General features: G+C 31.3%; 3 protein-coding genes and 1 long non-coding RNA gene across 4 annotated transcripts in view; 1 reads left to right on the forward strand and 3 right to left on the reverse strand.

Moving 5' to 3' along the window:
• The window catches only part of LOC136795563 (uncharacterized), a 461,741-nt gene that overhangs the window by 427,315 nt on the left and 15,527 nt on the right, over positions 1 to 18,899 (forward strand). The gene's annotated exons all lie outside the window — the stretch shown is intronic.
• Positions 1,125 to 12,186, reverse strand: LOC106691074 (uncharacterized PPE family protein PPE24). Its single transcript, XM_067046535.1, has 3 exons — positions 12,183 to 12,186; positions 7,391 to 7,512; positions 1,125 to 1,944 (listed from the first exon to the last, which is right to left on the reverse strand). Exons 1-3 carry the CDS (start codon positions 12,184 to 12,186, stop codon positions 1,327 to 1,329), a joined length of 744 nt encoding a protein of 247 aa, XP_066902636.1. The 3' UTR covers positions 1,125 to 1,326.
• LOC106691055 (F-box/LRR-repeat protein 17) lies at positions 12,887 to 13,927 on the reverse strand. The gene is made up of 2 exons (XM_014436706.2): positions 13,787 to 13,927; positions 12,887 to 13,642 (listed from the first exon to the last, which is right to left on the reverse strand). Exons 1-2 carry the CDS (start codon positions 13,799 to 13,801, stop codon positions 12,953 to 12,955), a joined length of 705 nt encoding a protein of 234 aa, XP_014292192.1. The 5' UTR covers positions 13,802 to 13,927; the 3' UTR covers positions 12,887 to 12,952.
• The window catches only part of LOC136795562 (F-box/LRR-repeat protein 17-like), a gene marked incomplete in the record, with an annotated part of 1,081 nt that continues 677 nt past the window's right edge, over positions 18,496 to 18,899 (reverse strand). Inside the window, 1 exon segment of the mRNA XM_067046532.1 lies at positions 18,496 to 18,899. Within this exon segment, the coding sequence (XP_066902633.1) occupies positions 18,568 to 18,899 (332 nt within the window).

The following is an 18,899-nucleotide window of genomic DNA, read 5'->3' on the forward strand; positions in this document are numbered from 1 at the left end:
TGTTTCATATCTATCCAGTTCTGTTAAGTAATTTCAGACTGCAAGGTGTTAGTGGAAGCGGCTTCTGATTTGAAATCGTTTGTTAGTTTGTCATTAGCCTAACTGGAAATTACAGTTTTAAGGAGATTACTCAGGTTCAAGAGGTTTATAAGATTACTAAATAGTTTGCAGTTTCGTTTCTGTATTTACTTTATCATTTTATATCTCAAAAAATAAAACTTTTCTCTCTTTTGTATTCCGCATCCGTTTTCATGAAAAGTTACCTATATCAGAATATTTTAGTAGACTTTATTGTATTTAATGAAATGGATATATATATGTTAAAATGTATACGTAGACCAACATCTTAACATAAATAAATTTATTACCATGTAGTAGGTATATACATTTGTACAATACATGTTGATTTTTATGTTCTTGTGTGCTGCACTTATTATAGGCTAAGTGTAATTAAACCTAGTTTAATGGATTTTAAAGAGTTTTCTGAACTATAACTTCGTGGGAATAGTAGTTTTCATGATATTTGCTAAAATTAATTGATTTATAGTTGTTTGGACAATAAGTTTGATTTATGAAAAACTTCATTTCTGAAACCATTGGACGTACAGATGTCAGCCAGCGCTCAAATTAAAGCTAGTTAAATTTACTATAAAACAGTTAATTATGTTTATCTTTGTAGGATTAGCAGTTTTTATGATATTTGACAAAATAAATTCACAAAATATTAATTTCTAGTTGTTCGTAAAAATGTTGGATTTTGAAAAAATATATCTCTAGATAAGACGCACATGTGTCTGCCAAAAATCAAAATAAAGGAAATTTAACTTACTATAAAGTAGTTTATGATACTTATCTTCGTAGAGGTAGTAGTTTTTATGATACGTATGAATATGAATTTGGCAAATGAAAATTTGTCCGAACAACTATAAATCAAGTTATTTTAGCAAATTTCATGTAAACTATTACTCCTACGAAGATAAACATCATAAACTACTTATAGCTATATATATGCATTATTTGCATGCATTTATGATATTATAACATATCAATGTTTATGCTGTCGGGTAATGATCATTATTTAGAAAGATTATAATATAATATTATGGGTTATTAAAGTATTATAATCTTACTTTTATGTTTATTTGATAATTAAACAAATAAATAAATATCAGTGTCTTCAAGTTTCTACTTTAAAAGGTGCCTTCCTATTCGATATAGCTCTATATAAAATTTATTATTTACATCATCTTTTATTATTGCTTATACAGTCTTGTAAATAAATTTAGTATGAACACCTTTGAAAAGCATCCTTAGACCTTCGTGACGTTAATGGACCGGAGCGGGATGAGCGGGAGGTACATGGCCAGCCAGGGATACGGCGCCGGTTGACAGAGGTCCGCTTCTGATGGTACCGGATGGTCCGTGGAGGACCAGTGCAGGAACAGTCGGTCCGTCGAGTGTTGGGCCTGCAAGAGCTGGGGCTGGGGTGGTGCCTGGGGCATCGAGGGGTGGGAATGTGGCTGGAGCTACTGCCGTCAGGGCGGAGATCTCTGGAGCCACGACGGGTGCTGTTGGGACTACGACGTCAGGAGTTGAGTAGTCGTTGTAGGAACCGTCGTTGCTGTCGCCATCGTTGTAAGAGCCGTCGTTGCTGGACCCGTCGTCGTAGGATCCGTCGTTGTAAGAGCCGTCGTCGGTGCTCTGGTCGTAGTCTGGGTTGACGACAGCAGGTGCTGGAACCGGTACCGGTGAAGGAAGAACGCCAGTGCTGTAGACAGCTGGGCCGGCTAAGCTGGCTGCGAGGAGGGCGGATGCTGGAGAGAGGACTCCTGGAGCATAGAAGCCGTGGGGCACCGTCCCCAAAAGCCCGTGGCCGCCGTACCAACTCCTTCGGTCTCTCACCACAATAGGTGAGGCCACCGCCACTCCCACCAAAATGCTTACCTTGATAATAATATAACATTGTCATTCACTATAAGCACTGCTATTTTTAAAAATAATTTATAGAACATAATAAATTTGACTTCCTACATTTGAATAAGGGAATAAGTTAATAATGTACCAATATTTTTTTACTTTTTTTTGCACAATTGATTCTCTGAATGTAGATCTATATATTAGTCATAGAAGGGTAACAAATAAGTGAATTGTTCTAAATAAGTGAAAATCAATGCGAAAATTATTTTTTAATTTTAACAAGTTATTAAATTCTGGTTTGATGACATTTTTAGAATAAACTGAAGAGGTAGACACATTTCAATGAATAATTTATAAATTATTTAGTCACATATTATAACACTGAGAGACACCAAACGGTAAATTTTGAGTGTTACAACTATCTACTCATTCCTCATGACCCAGGATTCAGTTTTGCTTTTCTCTTGGACTAATGCCAGCCACTTGCCTGTATTATGTTTTTTTTCTATCAAGGATAATTGAATTAAAATTTGAATAACCTCTGAGATACCACTTGACTGATTTATAAATGCTTATTAAATATAATATTTTTGAAATACCAAATATTGTCGTGATCAATGCAAAAATAATATGTTTTGCATATTTAAACGATGAATCAAATTTATTTTATTTGTTTAATATTCCTATTAACTTTAAACAAAAAATGACAGTATTAAAATAGTTATGTGCGTACCTGAAAGATATATTTCGTTCAATCAAAATTTATTGAGCTGGCCTTTAAAACAGATTGGAAGGTTTTTCTTGATTTTTTGATAGAAAAAAACATACGTCACGAATCTAATAATCCAATCTTACTTCTTCATGGTACTTCCGGTTCAGGAAAATTATTCACACTAAATTTGCGTAACGGCTGTCGAGGTACATTAAAAATTTATTTTATTATCTTCTATATGCATGATTCTATAGAGAAAGATCTATGGAACCTATGTACGGGAAATTGCAATTTATTGCTCCATATTATAATAACGTGAAATGCATGTAATAAAATGTAATATAAAGTAAAAAAAAATAAGATTACTGTGATTTATTATATTTCTCATTTTTTATGATTATTAAATATTGAGAATATTAAAATTTTATGAAAATATTGTATTTTCATAGAGAATAATTTTTATGAAAAAAAAAATTTGTTTTAAATTTATCAATATATTTATGAAAAAATAAATAAATAAAGTCTATAATTTGGTTCTATTAAATGCATTAGAATTTAATCTCAAGGAGTAGTTTTGGGGGAGCTCCAGTGACCTGTTTGGTAACGAAATCTTAGCCTTATCACCCTTATAGAAATCAAAAATGGCCGTTGTGGAAGAATAGGAAAATCAAGGTTTTTTGCTTTTTCCACGTTCAAACACGAGGGTGAGAAAAAAAAACAGGGTCGGTTTACACCAGTGAAAGAAATATCCCTGGTACGATGCATGTTAAAAAAATAACTATATTAATATTAGAACATGTAATATAATTTCCCACACTCAAAGGCAATAGGAATAATTAATTGTAGAAATATTTATTCATACCCTATTAAAAAAAATGCATACAAAGTGTGAAACAGATAAAAGAGAGAAAATAATTTCAATAATATACGTTTGTCCCTAATGTAAATTGAGATAAACTAAATATTAGTAAATTAATTAAACACTCACGGTAAAGAATTTAACTGAAATAAATTATTTTTAACACATTCAAACCTGTATATAGTATAATTATTTACAAAACTTTATATATTCATAGCCATAATTTTTAGTTCTGCCTGATTTAATCTCAAGTAATAAGTTATTTATATGTATATACTACTATAATAGTGTGTGTATATATATATAACTAAATGTTTAATAGTCAAAAAATAAATAAACAATTTGTTATACTGAATTGAACACCCGACTTTACCTAAAACCCCTAAATTAATTAAGTTATTGACATTTTTTTTTTGTACTGTTTAAAGTTTGTACAGCTTTACGATAAAAAAATTGATTTTTTTTTTTTTTTTTTATTGAAATGTCTTAGTCCTATAAAAGATATTTTAAAATTTATTATAGACGTTCAGTTTTAAAGTTTATGAAGTTTTAATTTGTATTTCGTTTAGAAAAAAAAAACTATTACATTCCAAATTACCATATTATGCATTATCAAATTTTACGTAGATATTATATTGTTTTTATTATTATTAGTAACTATGATATGTGACTTTATTTCGTTATTTTAAATTATATTATATTACTTTATTTGTGAGTTATATTATCCCTTGATATACTTACTAAAATAATTTTCATCTAGAACGTCACCGTTGCCTTGTCAGAGGTAACTAGTTTACTATTTCTAGCGGTGGGTGTTTATATATTCCCTACAGACCTTGAAGAGCCAGGAAGGTGTACTTTTTTTTCGTTGCATAAGGAGACTACGCCCAACGCCATGCACCTAACGGAATTTCATTTTAAATTTACTCTGAGGTAGGTTATTCAGTTTATGTCCATTTGAATATATTGAACTAAAATTGGTTTTTCCATGAAATTCTTTTTTTCCTTTTGAATTGTAGTCATCCTGATGTTCCAATATCTAAAAGTTGTAATAGTGCCTATGATTGATATTTCCCTAAAAAAAAACTTTTTTCGTTTGTTCAGATTGTATTGTTATATTAATATTACCAAATTTGACATTTTCAATTGTATTCATTGAGCTAAAGTGTCGCGATTGTCTAAAAACTAAATTTTAAATAAAAACACAAGCTAAATATACTATGAAATTTGCGAAGCATTAAAGTTGGGAAAATGTTTTTTATCTCTTATTGTATTCAACCATTAAACAAGTTTGTTTGAAAATATTATTTTTTAAATCTGATTTAATGTTTCGTATTTGGCCATTTCTTTGTATATAATATCATATAAATGATATAAATCAAGCAAAAAAAAATTATCATCTAAGTCGTTCTATTCTTTATTGATGGTTTCTGTTATTAATTGCAAGATTTTAACTGTGAATTTAAAGTATATTATAAAATTGCTGATGGATAAGGAGTTTAATTTAATGGAACTGCAGTCTGAGATCTGCTACTATTACCTGATAGCTGAGCGGGCTGGTGCAAGAGTCTCCGAGCGCATGGTTCAGTAGGTTGCGGGTTCGATTCCCACCTGGACTGGTCGATATTTATTTCGCAGCGGCCCCGAGATATGAACCTTCCCATGAACATTCCCACTCTGTGGCAGTATAGGTCCTCAATGGAGAACTCGAGTCAAAAAAAATATCTGTAGATTGTTCGAAAGCGCTCGACTGTGTATCGTACGGCATCCTTTGCTGAAAGCTCGTACACCTCAGATGTCCAAATCTCCCTAGTGCCATAGTACTCGTATCGTTCTTAGTCAACCAAAGCCCCTTGTGTGAGTCCAAGATTAATATTATCTCGAATACTCTAACACTACTTTCAGCATCAGTTTGTTGGTCAAACAGATCAATTCTGGGGAATGATATTATGAATCGCAAGGATTTTTTGGAAGAAAAAAGTTGTTATATGATGGAATTTGTTATAATAAAGTACTTTATATCGAGGGATTTGAAATATTAAAATTCGTTATATCGTGGGATTTGTTATATTTAAATCCATTATTTCGAGTTTTAGGGTCTAAAATTCTTCATATTGAGGTTCAAACACTTATTTAGTATATAATGGATTGTGTATCATTCCACCTCGTTTAGCGATAAATATGTGTGATATGAGAAATAACAAACACTTTGTAATTGGAATACATCCTGTCTTAATTATCTAAACTTGACAAATAATAGTTCTATCTTTGTATTGTAAATTACTGTACATATATCTCACGCTGAAATTGTGTTGAAAGATATTTATATAATAATAGTAAAGCATAGGTAGTCCGAAGGTTCAATGCCGAAACACCTGTCCAAACCCTTATCTACAAGATTGGTATTGATGAAATCCTTCCCCTCATTCTAGGATGTTAACCCGTCAGATCAGTGTCAATTAACTTTTCCGGAATATTTTAGTTACTAAATCCTTTTATCTTACTTCCTCATTTTATTCTTCACAATGATATTAAATATATTAAAGAAATCCGCATAAATTTAATATAAAAATACTATGTTCCGTTATTTCAATGCCTAATGTAAACCGTTTGTCAGCAATCACTACCTGACATGTACTTACTACACACTGCAATTATAATCAAAAGTTTTGCGTTATGTCCAACCGACTTGGTAAGTAGGAATGGGAAGAAGTTGGAGGAGAATTAGCAATGATTCATGTCCAAACGCGTTCATTCGTTGTGCTGAGATGAACAGTGTGTAATAGAGAGGTTTTTCGTTATAACGAGGTTAACTTTGCGAAAATCCCTTAGTAAAAAGTGAACTATTTTTTTCTGAATTGATTCTAAAGTCATTGTATCGAGATTTATTTACATGTTCAATTTGTTATTTAGAGGTGTATGTTTCATTTAATACTCTCTGTGGCTAATTAAAAGAATTTTATTAAAAATCCTACTACTTTTCACTATTATATCACCACTTCAAGGTGGTTGTAGAACAGAAAAGAATTAAAATATTGCACGATAACCTGTGATGTTACCACTAAATAATTCATATGTAAAAAAATAAAACAGAAAACAAAGTAATCATCGTGAGTCCATATCATTTTCGTGCTATCTGGTTTAAGGGTGTAAAACTCCTCAGGTTATAAAAACCATTTATTTCATGTTTATTTATGTTTGTGTTTTATTATTATTATTTTCTACTTATTCGATATCATATTTTTGATGGTAATTTTTTTTAAATTTAAAGCGTTGAAATACTAATTCTACTGTTTTATTATTCTCCTTAAGGAATATATTAGAGTTAGATCTCAAACTATCCATAGTGAGGTCTTTTATAGTGCTGGAGATCTTCTGAAATTTGTTACTTAAAGACATTAATTTATCACTTAAAGTTGTATTTGAATAACTACGGCCAATTAACCAACCATTAAAAATGTATATTGATGTTCATGAACTCGAAAGTTTATAAATTTTTGTTTTTTATTATTTTCGATTTTCCTTTTAATTATATAATTTTAGAACTGAATTGTAATCAACAATGATTGGTGCTTACTAACAAAGAAGAAAGAAAATGTATCTGTAATATTCTATCCCTTCATTCAATATTTCATTCCAAAAATGGTGTCACTTATATAAATTAGTATTTACGAATCGCTTTAATCTATAAATAAAAATTTATATTTACTATTTTTTGGTTTGCTTATGCATTTTATTCCGATTTGAATTTCTTACCCATAGGTCAATTTAAATAGTTTGTCAGATAGCAGTTTTTTTTTTTAGTTTAATTAGTATCTGAAAAAATAAAAGGTTGTGAATTCACTAACGCCCATAAGAAAAAAAAAAACGTTTTCCTTACATTAATCCGCTATTTAACTCACCACTTTCCTCCGGAGAAGTTGCAAGATCTGCTTCTTCTGCCTGACTGAGAACAAGATGGGTGTGGTGGTGGAGTCATTCTTCTTGGTCACATTCTTGTGTTCTTCTCTTGCATCACTATCGTCTTCAGTTATATTTTAACTGTCTTTGTATTCTGAAAAGAAAGCTAGTTCAACATTAATTGTTAAATATACTTTTAAATGTGTATAAATTTAGTATATTACCTATGTATGTATTTATTATTAACCGTCAAGAAAAAAGTTAACAATAAATATATATATTTTACTTTCATTGATATCCAATCTTTTATATTCGTATATTTGTCGAGTCCTTTTATATGAATTCATGAATTCCTTCAAGATAAAAGAATAGTAAAGACTTCGCGATGATTGGTTTTGTATCAACTCATTGACGGACTTATTTATCACTGTATCACAATAATGAAATATTTTAACATTATTTAAATATTGACGAATATCAACGAAGATGCAACGAATTGCTCCCTGTTTATTTTAAAATATTAGAGTACAAGTTTCCATGGAAACCTGTGTTATCTCTGAAAATGTGTAAATCGTACGTCTGGTGCATGTTTAACCTCTAACATGAGTAGCAGTCATAAAAATAAATAAATAAATAGAATAACAATAAAAAAAGAGATATTCTATTTATCCTTTTATTCTTCTATGAAGGCTACATTTTACCACTAAAATAAATTTGTAGTTTTTTATATTTTTTTAATAAAACTATAGTTTTTTTCTCTCTCTCACAATATCCGACCCCATAGGTAAGGTTGCTTTCAATTCACTTCACATCAATTAAGTCAGTTATTACCACAGCCTAATTATTTATTATACTTAGGAAAAAGAAATTAAATAAAAAATGTATATCCATATGTTTTTCCTTCACTCCCTTTCTCATAGAAAATATTTGGGGAAGCAGCTTAGATTGGGGTCATAGCTAAATGGCTAGGCCCCTACCCCCAGATATATAATCCTTCTTATTACACCTCGAAAACATTCACTAATACTATGCAATGTATTAGTACATTTACTAGTATTAGAACAGCCTTTGTAAAAATTCACTACTGTTGAGTAAGTTTCAAGTTTTAAAATTTGTTAAAACAGTCAGCGCTCCTCTGGCGGCGGATCGAGAAGGAAAGACCCCATAATTTTTTTTTTATGTTATGATCACCTGAATATTTTTAAGTTAAGACGATGAAGGCGACGGATAGGCGAAAGATTTTGGTGAAATTTGAAATTAAACTACTATTTAACTACTAGATACCCAATACACTAATATCCAACTTTCCTACAAATTTGGGCAAAATCGGACGATCTGTTTTCGAAATATAGATGTGCCGAAAAAATAGGTTTGGGCGTCCATTTGCGAATGTTGTGGATGAAGGTTGGTAAAATTGATATTTGACCCATTTTACTCTAATCCAAATTTCTTCCAACTTTGGGTAATTTTCGAAGTATAGGTGTGTCAAGAAAAATGCATTAGTGAATGTAGTTAATAATCCGAACTATGTAAATTTGATCAATATCGGATTAACGATAGTAGTTGTATAATACACAAATTTGACATTACAACAAAACACGAAACCAAAATGCTCCTTTGACGAGTAAAACATAAAATGCGAGTGACAGTTTTGAATCTTAAAACATATATTTTCTTTTATTTCCCGCATGCTTTTCCCATCTCCAACTGAAAGGAAATAAAAGTACTATATTTAATTACATCGTAATTCTTTTTGACGTGAACCGGGTCCATTACGTGGAGAGGCGTCGAGGGTAGATAATCATTTTAGTTCAACGAACCCTTAATGTGATCGAATACAATTATTTTATAGTAAAATACAATAGCCTTTACAACATCCGAATGCAAATCATAGAACAAGAAAACAATTGATGGCTATAGCTTTGGACTCCCTCCAAATCCTTTTCAATGATGGAGGGTCCACCCATTCTACAATAGTACTATTGTCTAGTGATTACTACGCTTCTAATAGTTCATCTAGTAGTAGCACTGCTATTACGAACAGATTCTGTTTCCTTGATCACGTCATTGATGTAATTGTTTATGTTATAAATAAATTGATTTTTTTTCCTTTTAATATTAAATTTATTTATCGAATTTCGTTTTTTTTTTCGAGATAAAAAAAGACTGTATTCAATGTAACTTTAACAATGACAGTATATAAACACCCTGATCGAATCTTTTTGTAGTAAGGACCTATTGTTTAGAAATCTGGGTATGAAAAAACAATAAATCTTGTGAATTTTGCAGGATTGTGTATGATGTAATTTTCAATTGAATCATGGCTTAGATATTATTTTAAAATATCAATTTATTTACATTTTTTTCCCTCTTTGGCTTACTATACTTCTTAACCTAAGATCTGTATCAGATCAATTATTCAAATGATATTCAACTTTAAAACTCTTTACTCTAGTATGAAATACAGGGTAACATCTATTCTCTTTTTTGTTGAAGGATTTAGTCTTGTCTGTTTATATCATCCGGAAAATGACGAGGCTTTGATAATTTTATTTTGTTTTTTATTAAATGTAACAACGTTTCAATTCATTGGACCATTATCAGAGTTAAAATAAAAACAACAGCAATAGAGATAAAATTTTTTTTTTTAATAAACAAGTATATTGAATAAATAGGAAGGGTACAGTTAAAGATAAATTTAAGTATGGAAAATAATACTGTTTAAAAAGTAAAATTAAAAATAATGAATATATTAATATTAAAGCACTTTAGTTAGTGGTTAATTATTTAAGACATGTACAATAATCTATAGTAAATATTGGGAAAGTAATATGGGTAATAACAATAGAAAACATAACTGCAGTAATCTGATCATGATAGTATATAATACAAGGATATTATTGTGTTATAATATTATTTTATTGGATGATATTATGATATTATTGTATTGTATATGATATTATTGTATAAGGAAGTAGTATGTAATATAATAATATTATTGTATTTGATAATATTATGATAGTATTGTATAACATGATATTATTGTATTGGATATTATTGACTTTTAAATATTTATATAAAACTATTAAGTAATATATTTATGATAAGATTATACTATAAGGCTTTTATCGTGTTTCAATTTATCACTGCCTGGAAATACCTTTTTAGTTCCTGTTTCTGGATTTATTTTATGATTTTTTATTTAGTTTTTTGGAATTTCGAATCCTTGAACTTCCTGAATTCTTGATTTTATTTTATTCATTCAACTGATATTATCTACTCTATTCTTTAATTTTAAATGTATTATTACACTAAATTAATTATTTATAGGCATGCCTAGTAATTGTTGGCTAAAACGGAATAGAGTGAGGGTTGAAACGGTTTTCTTCAAGCTGGTGTTATCTGGATTAAATTTTATTTATTAAGTTGATAACAATGGTTATTTAATAACTTTTACAACATTCTACGACATATCCTTAAAAAGAATTTGTTGAAAAAGAACACAGGCTGGATAAAGATAAATTTATTTTTGTTCTGTTAAGATGAAAGCCGACAGTAGTCGAGGACGAACGTCGGATTGCCTTCACTTCAACCAATCTCCTGATTACATTAGAGGAATAATGCCTTATACAATAACAATAATTCCGAATTAGTGACGAAATACCAAGGTCTCGCCTTTGCTGAAAGATACGTAAGATGTAGAACAAGTAAATTACAAAATAGGGGGAGACGTCAGGAATTCTGATAGGATCATTTTGGAATCATATCCGGGAGTTCATAATAAATCATTGTTATGTTTAATTTTTTTTGTACCTTATAAAACAAAGTGTCAATCGTTACAGCGGCAAAATTTTTCAACTATTAAATAGTTCTTGAGGCGCATGATGAAATTGTAAAAATCCAATACTAATTTTCTAATTCACAGTATGTGGAGAAAAGTAGTTCTTATTGTCCAATACAATTACCAGAACAAACCTACTTACAATGTTTTAAAAAATATATATTTGAATTCGAAATATCAATCTTGTGTTGTGAAAGTGTGGACTATTTTCCACCTTTGCCCTATCGGACGTGGGACAGGATGGGTTCAAATAGTTTTTGCCCTACAAACCCGTTTGACCAGAAGCGTGTCTAGTGCAGTGTGAAAGGTACACAAGGTCTGCTAGGAGCTTGCGGTTTCGCGGTTTGTTTGTCGACCTTCCTGTACAGCCTACGGTTTTGTTCTGATATTTTATTAGCTGACGTACATCAACATTTAATTAAGTGAGCTAGAGTATAATAAAGGAATACTGAAGTTATGAAAGTACTTGAAGAGATCGGGAGGGTCGTTACGAATGCAACAAGAGGCTTACAGGTTTATTTATTCAATCAAACAGCGCTTCGTTAACTTAATAAAATTTTTGTTTTTTGTTTTTTTTTAACGACTTAAATAACAATGCAGTATTTTTATTTAATTATTTTAGTTATTACTTTTAAATGTATTTAAACAATCATTAGGTGTTTTTTATCTAACTCGTTTCTATCAATTATATGGCAAAATTGAATAATTGACATTTCTAATCCAAAATTCATTCATTCAAATGTTTTGCGGTTTGTCTAGTTATTTTATTGTAAACAAATGAAAATATTCATTATTTTCAGTAATAAACCTTTGCAATCATCCAAGGAAAAAAAAAATTCTCAAAAACTAAAACATTGTTACACGTCATTTCAAGATTTTTGGTTCTCATAATGTAACATCCGCCACTACTTTGATGACGCCACTATTCTTGACCAATTAACGATTTCGCATACCCATGTCTCGACCATTTATGGAAATAAAGGTTGAAATGAAGTATTTTAGAATTATCATAGTTAGACAATTAATATCTAACTATTGCTAATAGTGAATATAATAAATATTATATTATAGTATAATATTATAGTATAACTATATCATAGTTAGACAATTAATATCTAACTATTGCTAATAGTGAATATAATAAATATTATATCAGTTAGCTGCTTCCCGACCCTTTACACGCCACTATCCCTGATGAAGACCTGAAATTCAGGTCGAAACGTCGGCATAAAATAAATAAATATTGTTTTGTTTATTTATGTTGTTCTTTGCTGACCGCACCCCCCGATAAACTTCTTCAAGAATAAATATTATAGTTAATATTAAGGCTAATACATTACACCAGTTTTCCTGGAAGTTATAACTATTTGTGTATAATTTCATAAAAAGTGATAGTATAAGTTATATTATATTTATTAATAATTAAATTGTTTATTTTATTGCCTTGACTAATTTGAGTCTGTGATTACATTTACTTTTTACTAGTGTTACCCAGTTTATAACATCCATAATATTATTTTTGAAATGTTAGTATTATATTACATATTTTTTTAATGTATAAATTTGTGGGAAAATGCGTTTACCTAAGGATTGCTCGGAATTATTTTTTATGAATGTATGAATTGAGGATGGAGGGTCAATATCAGTAAACATATCGTTCTGTACAAAATATATATTCATTTTATTGATCATCAGCCTTAAAGATTTCAAATAAATCCTTAATTTACCAATGATGACCGTGTCCTGCCCACCCATGTCCAACCCAACCAGCGGATCCATACCCTCCAACAACGGATCCAGCAGCTGATGGAGCAGCTACAACAGAACCGGCATGGGATGGAGCGACTGCGATGGATCCAGCTGAAGATGGAGCTACTGCAATGGATCCTGCATGGGATGGGGCGGCAGCAATGGATCCAGCGGAAGATGGAGCAGCGACAATGGATCCAGCGGCACTAGGAGCGGCTGCGATAGAACCTGCGGCACTAGGGGCGGCGTAGATGGAACCAGCTGCTGAGGGGGCAGCGTATAGTGAACCGGCTGCAGAGGGGGCGGCGTAGAGAGAACCGGCAGCTGTGGGGGCGGCGTATAGAGAACCAGCTGCTGTGGGAGCGGCGTACAGAGAACCAGCTGCTGTGGGGGCAGCGTAGAGAGAACCGGCAGCACTAGCTGGTGCAACGAGTCCGGGGGCAGCGACAGCTGGAGCGACCAAGCTGGGAGCGGCAACTGCTGGAGCGACCAAACTGGGGGCGGCGACTGCTGGAGCGACTAACCCATGCGCTGTTACAGCAGGAGCGACGAGACCATGAGCGCCCCAACCTGAGGAGCCCAGGAGTCCATGACCATAGAGGCTCCTCTTATACCTGACCTCGGGTACAGAGGCCGCGGCTACTCCAGCCAGAAACAGGCAAACCTATAAAAAACCAGAAGAAGGCATTGTTAAAATCATTACTGAACATCATAATTGGTTATAATATAATCGTATGCTTGAGGAAGTTATTTCTTTTGTAATATGCAAGTGATTTTAGTCTCCTTTATCATATATTTATATACTTACAAAGACGGTCTTCATGTTGTACAGTTGTTGATCCCTTACCGCAGGTAACTATGCTACTAGAACTAGTGCAAAGAGTATATATACTATCTCTGGACCTTGAAAATAAGGAAGGTGTACTTTTATACAGCTTTCAGAAAGGAAACGCCCAGGTTCGATCATACTTTTATTTTATTTGCACTGTAATTTTCAGGATCCATTTGTCTTCAAATGTTTTAGTTCTTATTTTATTAATTTGGCCAAATATATTATTATTATTATTTTATGCTACACTATTGTATTTTCTTCCTATAATTATGTCCCTATTATTTGATTGATTAGAATATACCTTAGAATACATATTTGACTTTTTGAAAAGATTATTCATATTATTACTTTGTTTGATTCTAGTAAATATAAAAAAGTTTAATTCAAACTTATATTAATATCTCAGATACCTTTGTTTTGTTGATGACTTTGTAAATATTTATTTATCATCTAATGTGGGGAGTTACTTTTTTTTTTGTAATGTAATTTTCTTAGTATTAACTATAATTTATATTTATTGGCCATTTCTTGATTTTTCATTTTTCGTATATTATTAAAGTTCATCCACATGATTATCATGCTAAGTAGTAAATTATCATGTTTTTGGTGATCCAATAAACGGCATTAATTAACCTTACAGTGAGTACCCTGCCTTAGACTACTCTTTTTAGTTGCCTAATACATTCCTGTTCGGTGTGTACATGCTCTAAATGTATTTATTTCTATTTAAATTTGTATTTAATACGAATTTGTAAGTCAATTGTGATATCATATGTAAGCTTAGATTTAATTATCCCTTTTTCTTCTAAAAGAACTAAAACCTGCAAACTGAATGTACTATTTAAATTTGTATTTAATACGAATTTGTAAGTCAATTGTGATATCATATGTAACCTTAGACTTAATTATTCCTTTTCCTTATAAAAGAACTAAAACCTGCAAACTGAATGTTTTAGTTTCTGAAAACAATCTGAAACTGTTATTATATTTTGAAACTAACTTATTATTATTCTCCAAGTTTTTGTATGGTTGTGAATTATATGTATTGGATATAACGGGACAAGCTCATAATATCGTTATAATCATGTTTCCGATTGGTCTTCGATTTCGGTTCGACAGTACTTCCTCATTCCTTGATATTTTATTAGAACATTTTACATTAATTTTTTTTTAAACACACACAAAAAAATTATTACCTGTTTAGTTTGTATTTATTCGTCTTTTTCAACTTTAAAAACGCATTATTGAGATTTAGTTGAAATTGAATATTCTTCTCTACTTGTCTTATGCTGAAATGGCAAAACCTTTTGTAGATTCGGATTAAATAAACATTTACTTGACAAATATGTGTAAGCTTTTGTTTTAACATAAAAAATAAAATAAATAAATCGTAAAAGTTCTGTTTATCAAGCACCAATGAAAGGTGAACTTTTGATTAAATTTGAATGCAAGTGGACCAACAAACATAAAAATATTCCTTACAATTACATCATTAGTTAAGTGTTCAAATCTTTCTAAATGTACTTAGATTATTTATTGACATTTAAAACTGTATAAAAATTACATCAAGCAAATTTGAGGTAAGATCATATTGATATGATACAGCATGTAGAGAAACTACCCAGTAGTAGCACTCTAAAAGCATTTTACAATATAAGGTCACGAGGCCATCTTCTTTTCAGGCGCCTCGGAGGATCGCCAGGAATGGAAGAGGAAGCAAGGTTAGAAATTAACCTAGAACTAGTGGGTTTGGGTGGTTAGGGTGTTTATTATGGAAGGTATGATATTGAGTTCGGGGTAGTTCGATTACATAAGGAACATTTAGGTCTTTGAGGATGGTTTTATTAGTAACAAAATAAGGAGCATTGAGGATTTTACGAAGAATTTTGGATTGTAAGGATTGGATACGAGAGGAATGCGAAGGTTTAGTGGAGCCCCAAAGCTCAACTTCGTATGTCCAGATGGGCCTTATTATTGTCATGTAGATCTTTTTTTTGTAATGAGTTGGAAGTTTAGACCGTTTGTCTAGTAAGTGCTGTAATAGTCGGAATCTGCGTGCAGTTTCTTTTCTTTTCAGTCTTGCGTGAGGATTCCAGGTTAGTCGTTTGTCAAGGTGTAGTCCAAGATAACGAATCTGTTCTACAGGGGTAAGATCCACGTTATTAAAGTATACTGTTGGGCAGTCGGCAGGTTTACGACGAAGAGTAAAAGTGGTTTGATGGGATTTATTTTTATCCTCCAATTTCGACACCATTCTTCAAGAGTTGTGATATGGGACTGGAGAGTTTGTTCTAAGGTTAGGTCTCATTCAATTGAGATAGTTAAATTCGGAGAAGAAGGAACCAAAGCCTCTTCTTCGCTGATTTTTTTTTTGTCTATTATTATATAATTTTTGAACTTCACAAATTTTATTTATAGACTTGTAAATTTGTGTCAATTATTTTCAGAATTCCGAAATTACACAGAAATTAGATCAAGATATTTGTCTGTAATCGTATATTCAATAAGTTCATCTTAATAAGTTAGGACATGTGAATTCACCAAAATAAATATATTAATGTATTTATGTTCTACCATCATCGTGACTGTAAGACCCTCAATAATTAATGCTATTAATACCCACAACAAATCATTAATTGATAATTTCTATTTTATTTTTATTAATTTTCAGGGGGTACTAGTACGAAAGTAACAATAATTTTTTTCTCACACTGTCATTTCAAAATGCATTTTAGAAACGATTTTTTATATTGTATTATAACAATTAACGATGTAACATTACATGTATTATAACAATTAACGATATTAACGATGTGTTATATTGTATACACATTTAAAATATAGGGCTTATATAGGAAATATTGGTCCATTGCTAGATACCGTAGAAATATAACTGAAATAGGTTGTTTAATTTTTTAGTTCATGGTCTTCAACTTCTATTAATATATATTGCTCATAATGAACTTTGAAATTGTCCCAAAATCATTCCAGAAATCACTTAAGAATCCACTAATTTATGAAAATTATCTAGGTTTTGAGATCCATAATAAAATAATACTGGATCATTTTGATTTAAAGCTTATTTATTACCGCTCATTTTATAACATTGTTCTGTCAATTTGTTCTTTTAAGTTAATATAATTTTTAATTATATAAATATTTAATCATAAAGGTGTTATGGCTGTGTTACTTACTAACCCAGTAACAAAAATGGGGTTGAGATGAAATAAAATTAGTTTGAAAGCTTTGGACTTCCGGGTTACAATCCTTATCTGTACCTAGATGACATTAATCAATGTCTAATCAACGTAAAAGATTTATTGCGGTAAATAATATGTTATTGACTTCGTCAATTATGTTATTGCATTTCACAAGCTCTAGTTCAAAATACATTATTTTGTCAGTATATATTGTATTATATCTCGGCCAGAGTTCGCATTCGGCCGTTGGAGATAATTATTTATCCTGTGACTGTTCCCATGAGTCAACCCTCTGTTTTTGGAGCCCTCTTGGGCCCCACCTTACCTCTATACAAAAGGTAACCTTAATTAGAGGAAAATCTGGCGGTCGAGCGACATCAAAGCTCCTCTTTTCCCAACCGTTGTTCAAGAAACAGTACTTTCTTACAAAGCACTGAACCCTAGATTTTTCATTGTATGTAGTAGTACAGATTTTTTTTTTTTATGTGTTCGAATCTTTTTATTTTTTAACATTTGACTAATTTGGTCGGTTGGTAATTTTTTACAAACCGTTAAACAGATGATGATTAGAAATTATGAAACATGTTTATTAACTAAAAAATAAGGCACTGGAATTAAAAATAGAGGACAAATACCCTTTGGTTTGGTTTAATATGGTATTGTCCTCACGTTTGTTTCATGACGTATTTAGTTTAAACATTTATGTTCTTTGAGCTATATAATTCCAAATTGATGTTAATGGTAACTACATATTTTTTATTTTTATTAATTTATTATGAAATTGACATCCAATATCGTCCAACCAGATTATATCTATTGGTCTGTGCATAAATAAGATATACAAATGATCGGCATGAATGTAATTTAAATTAAATATTTTTGAAGACGCCTTACTGTGCCTTTTGGAATGGGTTACATCTCAAAATTAAATTGTGTTCACGAGCTGTAGGTTTTTTCAATTAACCATTTAAACCATGAAACTTTTAAAAAGTGTGCAATATGAATTTTGGTTCAGGCAACGCTAAATTTATTTAGCAATCATTAAATAAATATTAATTCAGATACCTTTATGAAATAAAGGAACAGATGTTATTTATTTAATTTTATTTTAGGTTTCATTGCTCTATTATAAACTTAGGGGTATCTAAATTATTATAAACAAAATATAGATAGCCTGTGTAAGTTCTTTTTTATTTTTGTATAGAAATATTTTCTTATGGGTTTTCTTGACACAATTCTGAATTACTTGAAAATATATAATGAAATAATAAAAAAACCTGTATCATCATGAGTTATGAATTGTTTTAGATACATTAAAGAAGCTGTTATAATCCAAAAATCTGCTGATGTGATCAGCCTTTACGTTGAACCGCCAAGTTTCTCCTTCAAATTGAAGAGTTTGGTACTTCATTTACAGATGATGAGTGTTTTAGTTAAAATTAACGTTGCGATATGTGGAATTATGACATTATAAATACAAATAAAATTGAGGAGAGCAAATATTTATTTTGTACACATCAGTCGTTACTATTTACACTTTGCATGATAATTTATTAATTACCAATGGTGACCATGTGCTGCCAATCCATGACCAACCCAACCAGCTACACCATGTCCTGCTAGAACAGAACCGGCGGCATTAGCTGCTGCGGTGATGGAGCCAGCGGCTGATGGAGCTGCAGCGATAGAACCAGCATAGGACGGAGCGACTGCGATAGATCCAGCGGAAGATGGAGCGGCAGCGATTGAACCAGCATGTGATGGAGCAACCGAAATGGATCCTGCAGAAGAAGGAGCGGCTGCGATGGATCCGGCTGAGGATGGTGCAGCAACAATGGAACCAGCAGAGCTAGGTGCTGCAGCGATAGAACCTGCGGCTGATGGGGCAG

The sequence above is a fragment of the Halyomorpha halys genome, unplaced genomic scaffold (genome assembly GCF_000696795.3).
Source record: "Halyomorpha halys isolate HHAL.00 unplaced genomic scaffold, Hhal_1.1 Scaffold51.1, whole genome shotgun sequence".
Taxonomy (NCBI): domain Eukaryota; kingdom Metazoa; phylum Arthropoda; class Insecta; order Hemiptera; family Pentatomidae; genus Halyomorpha; species Halyomorpha halys.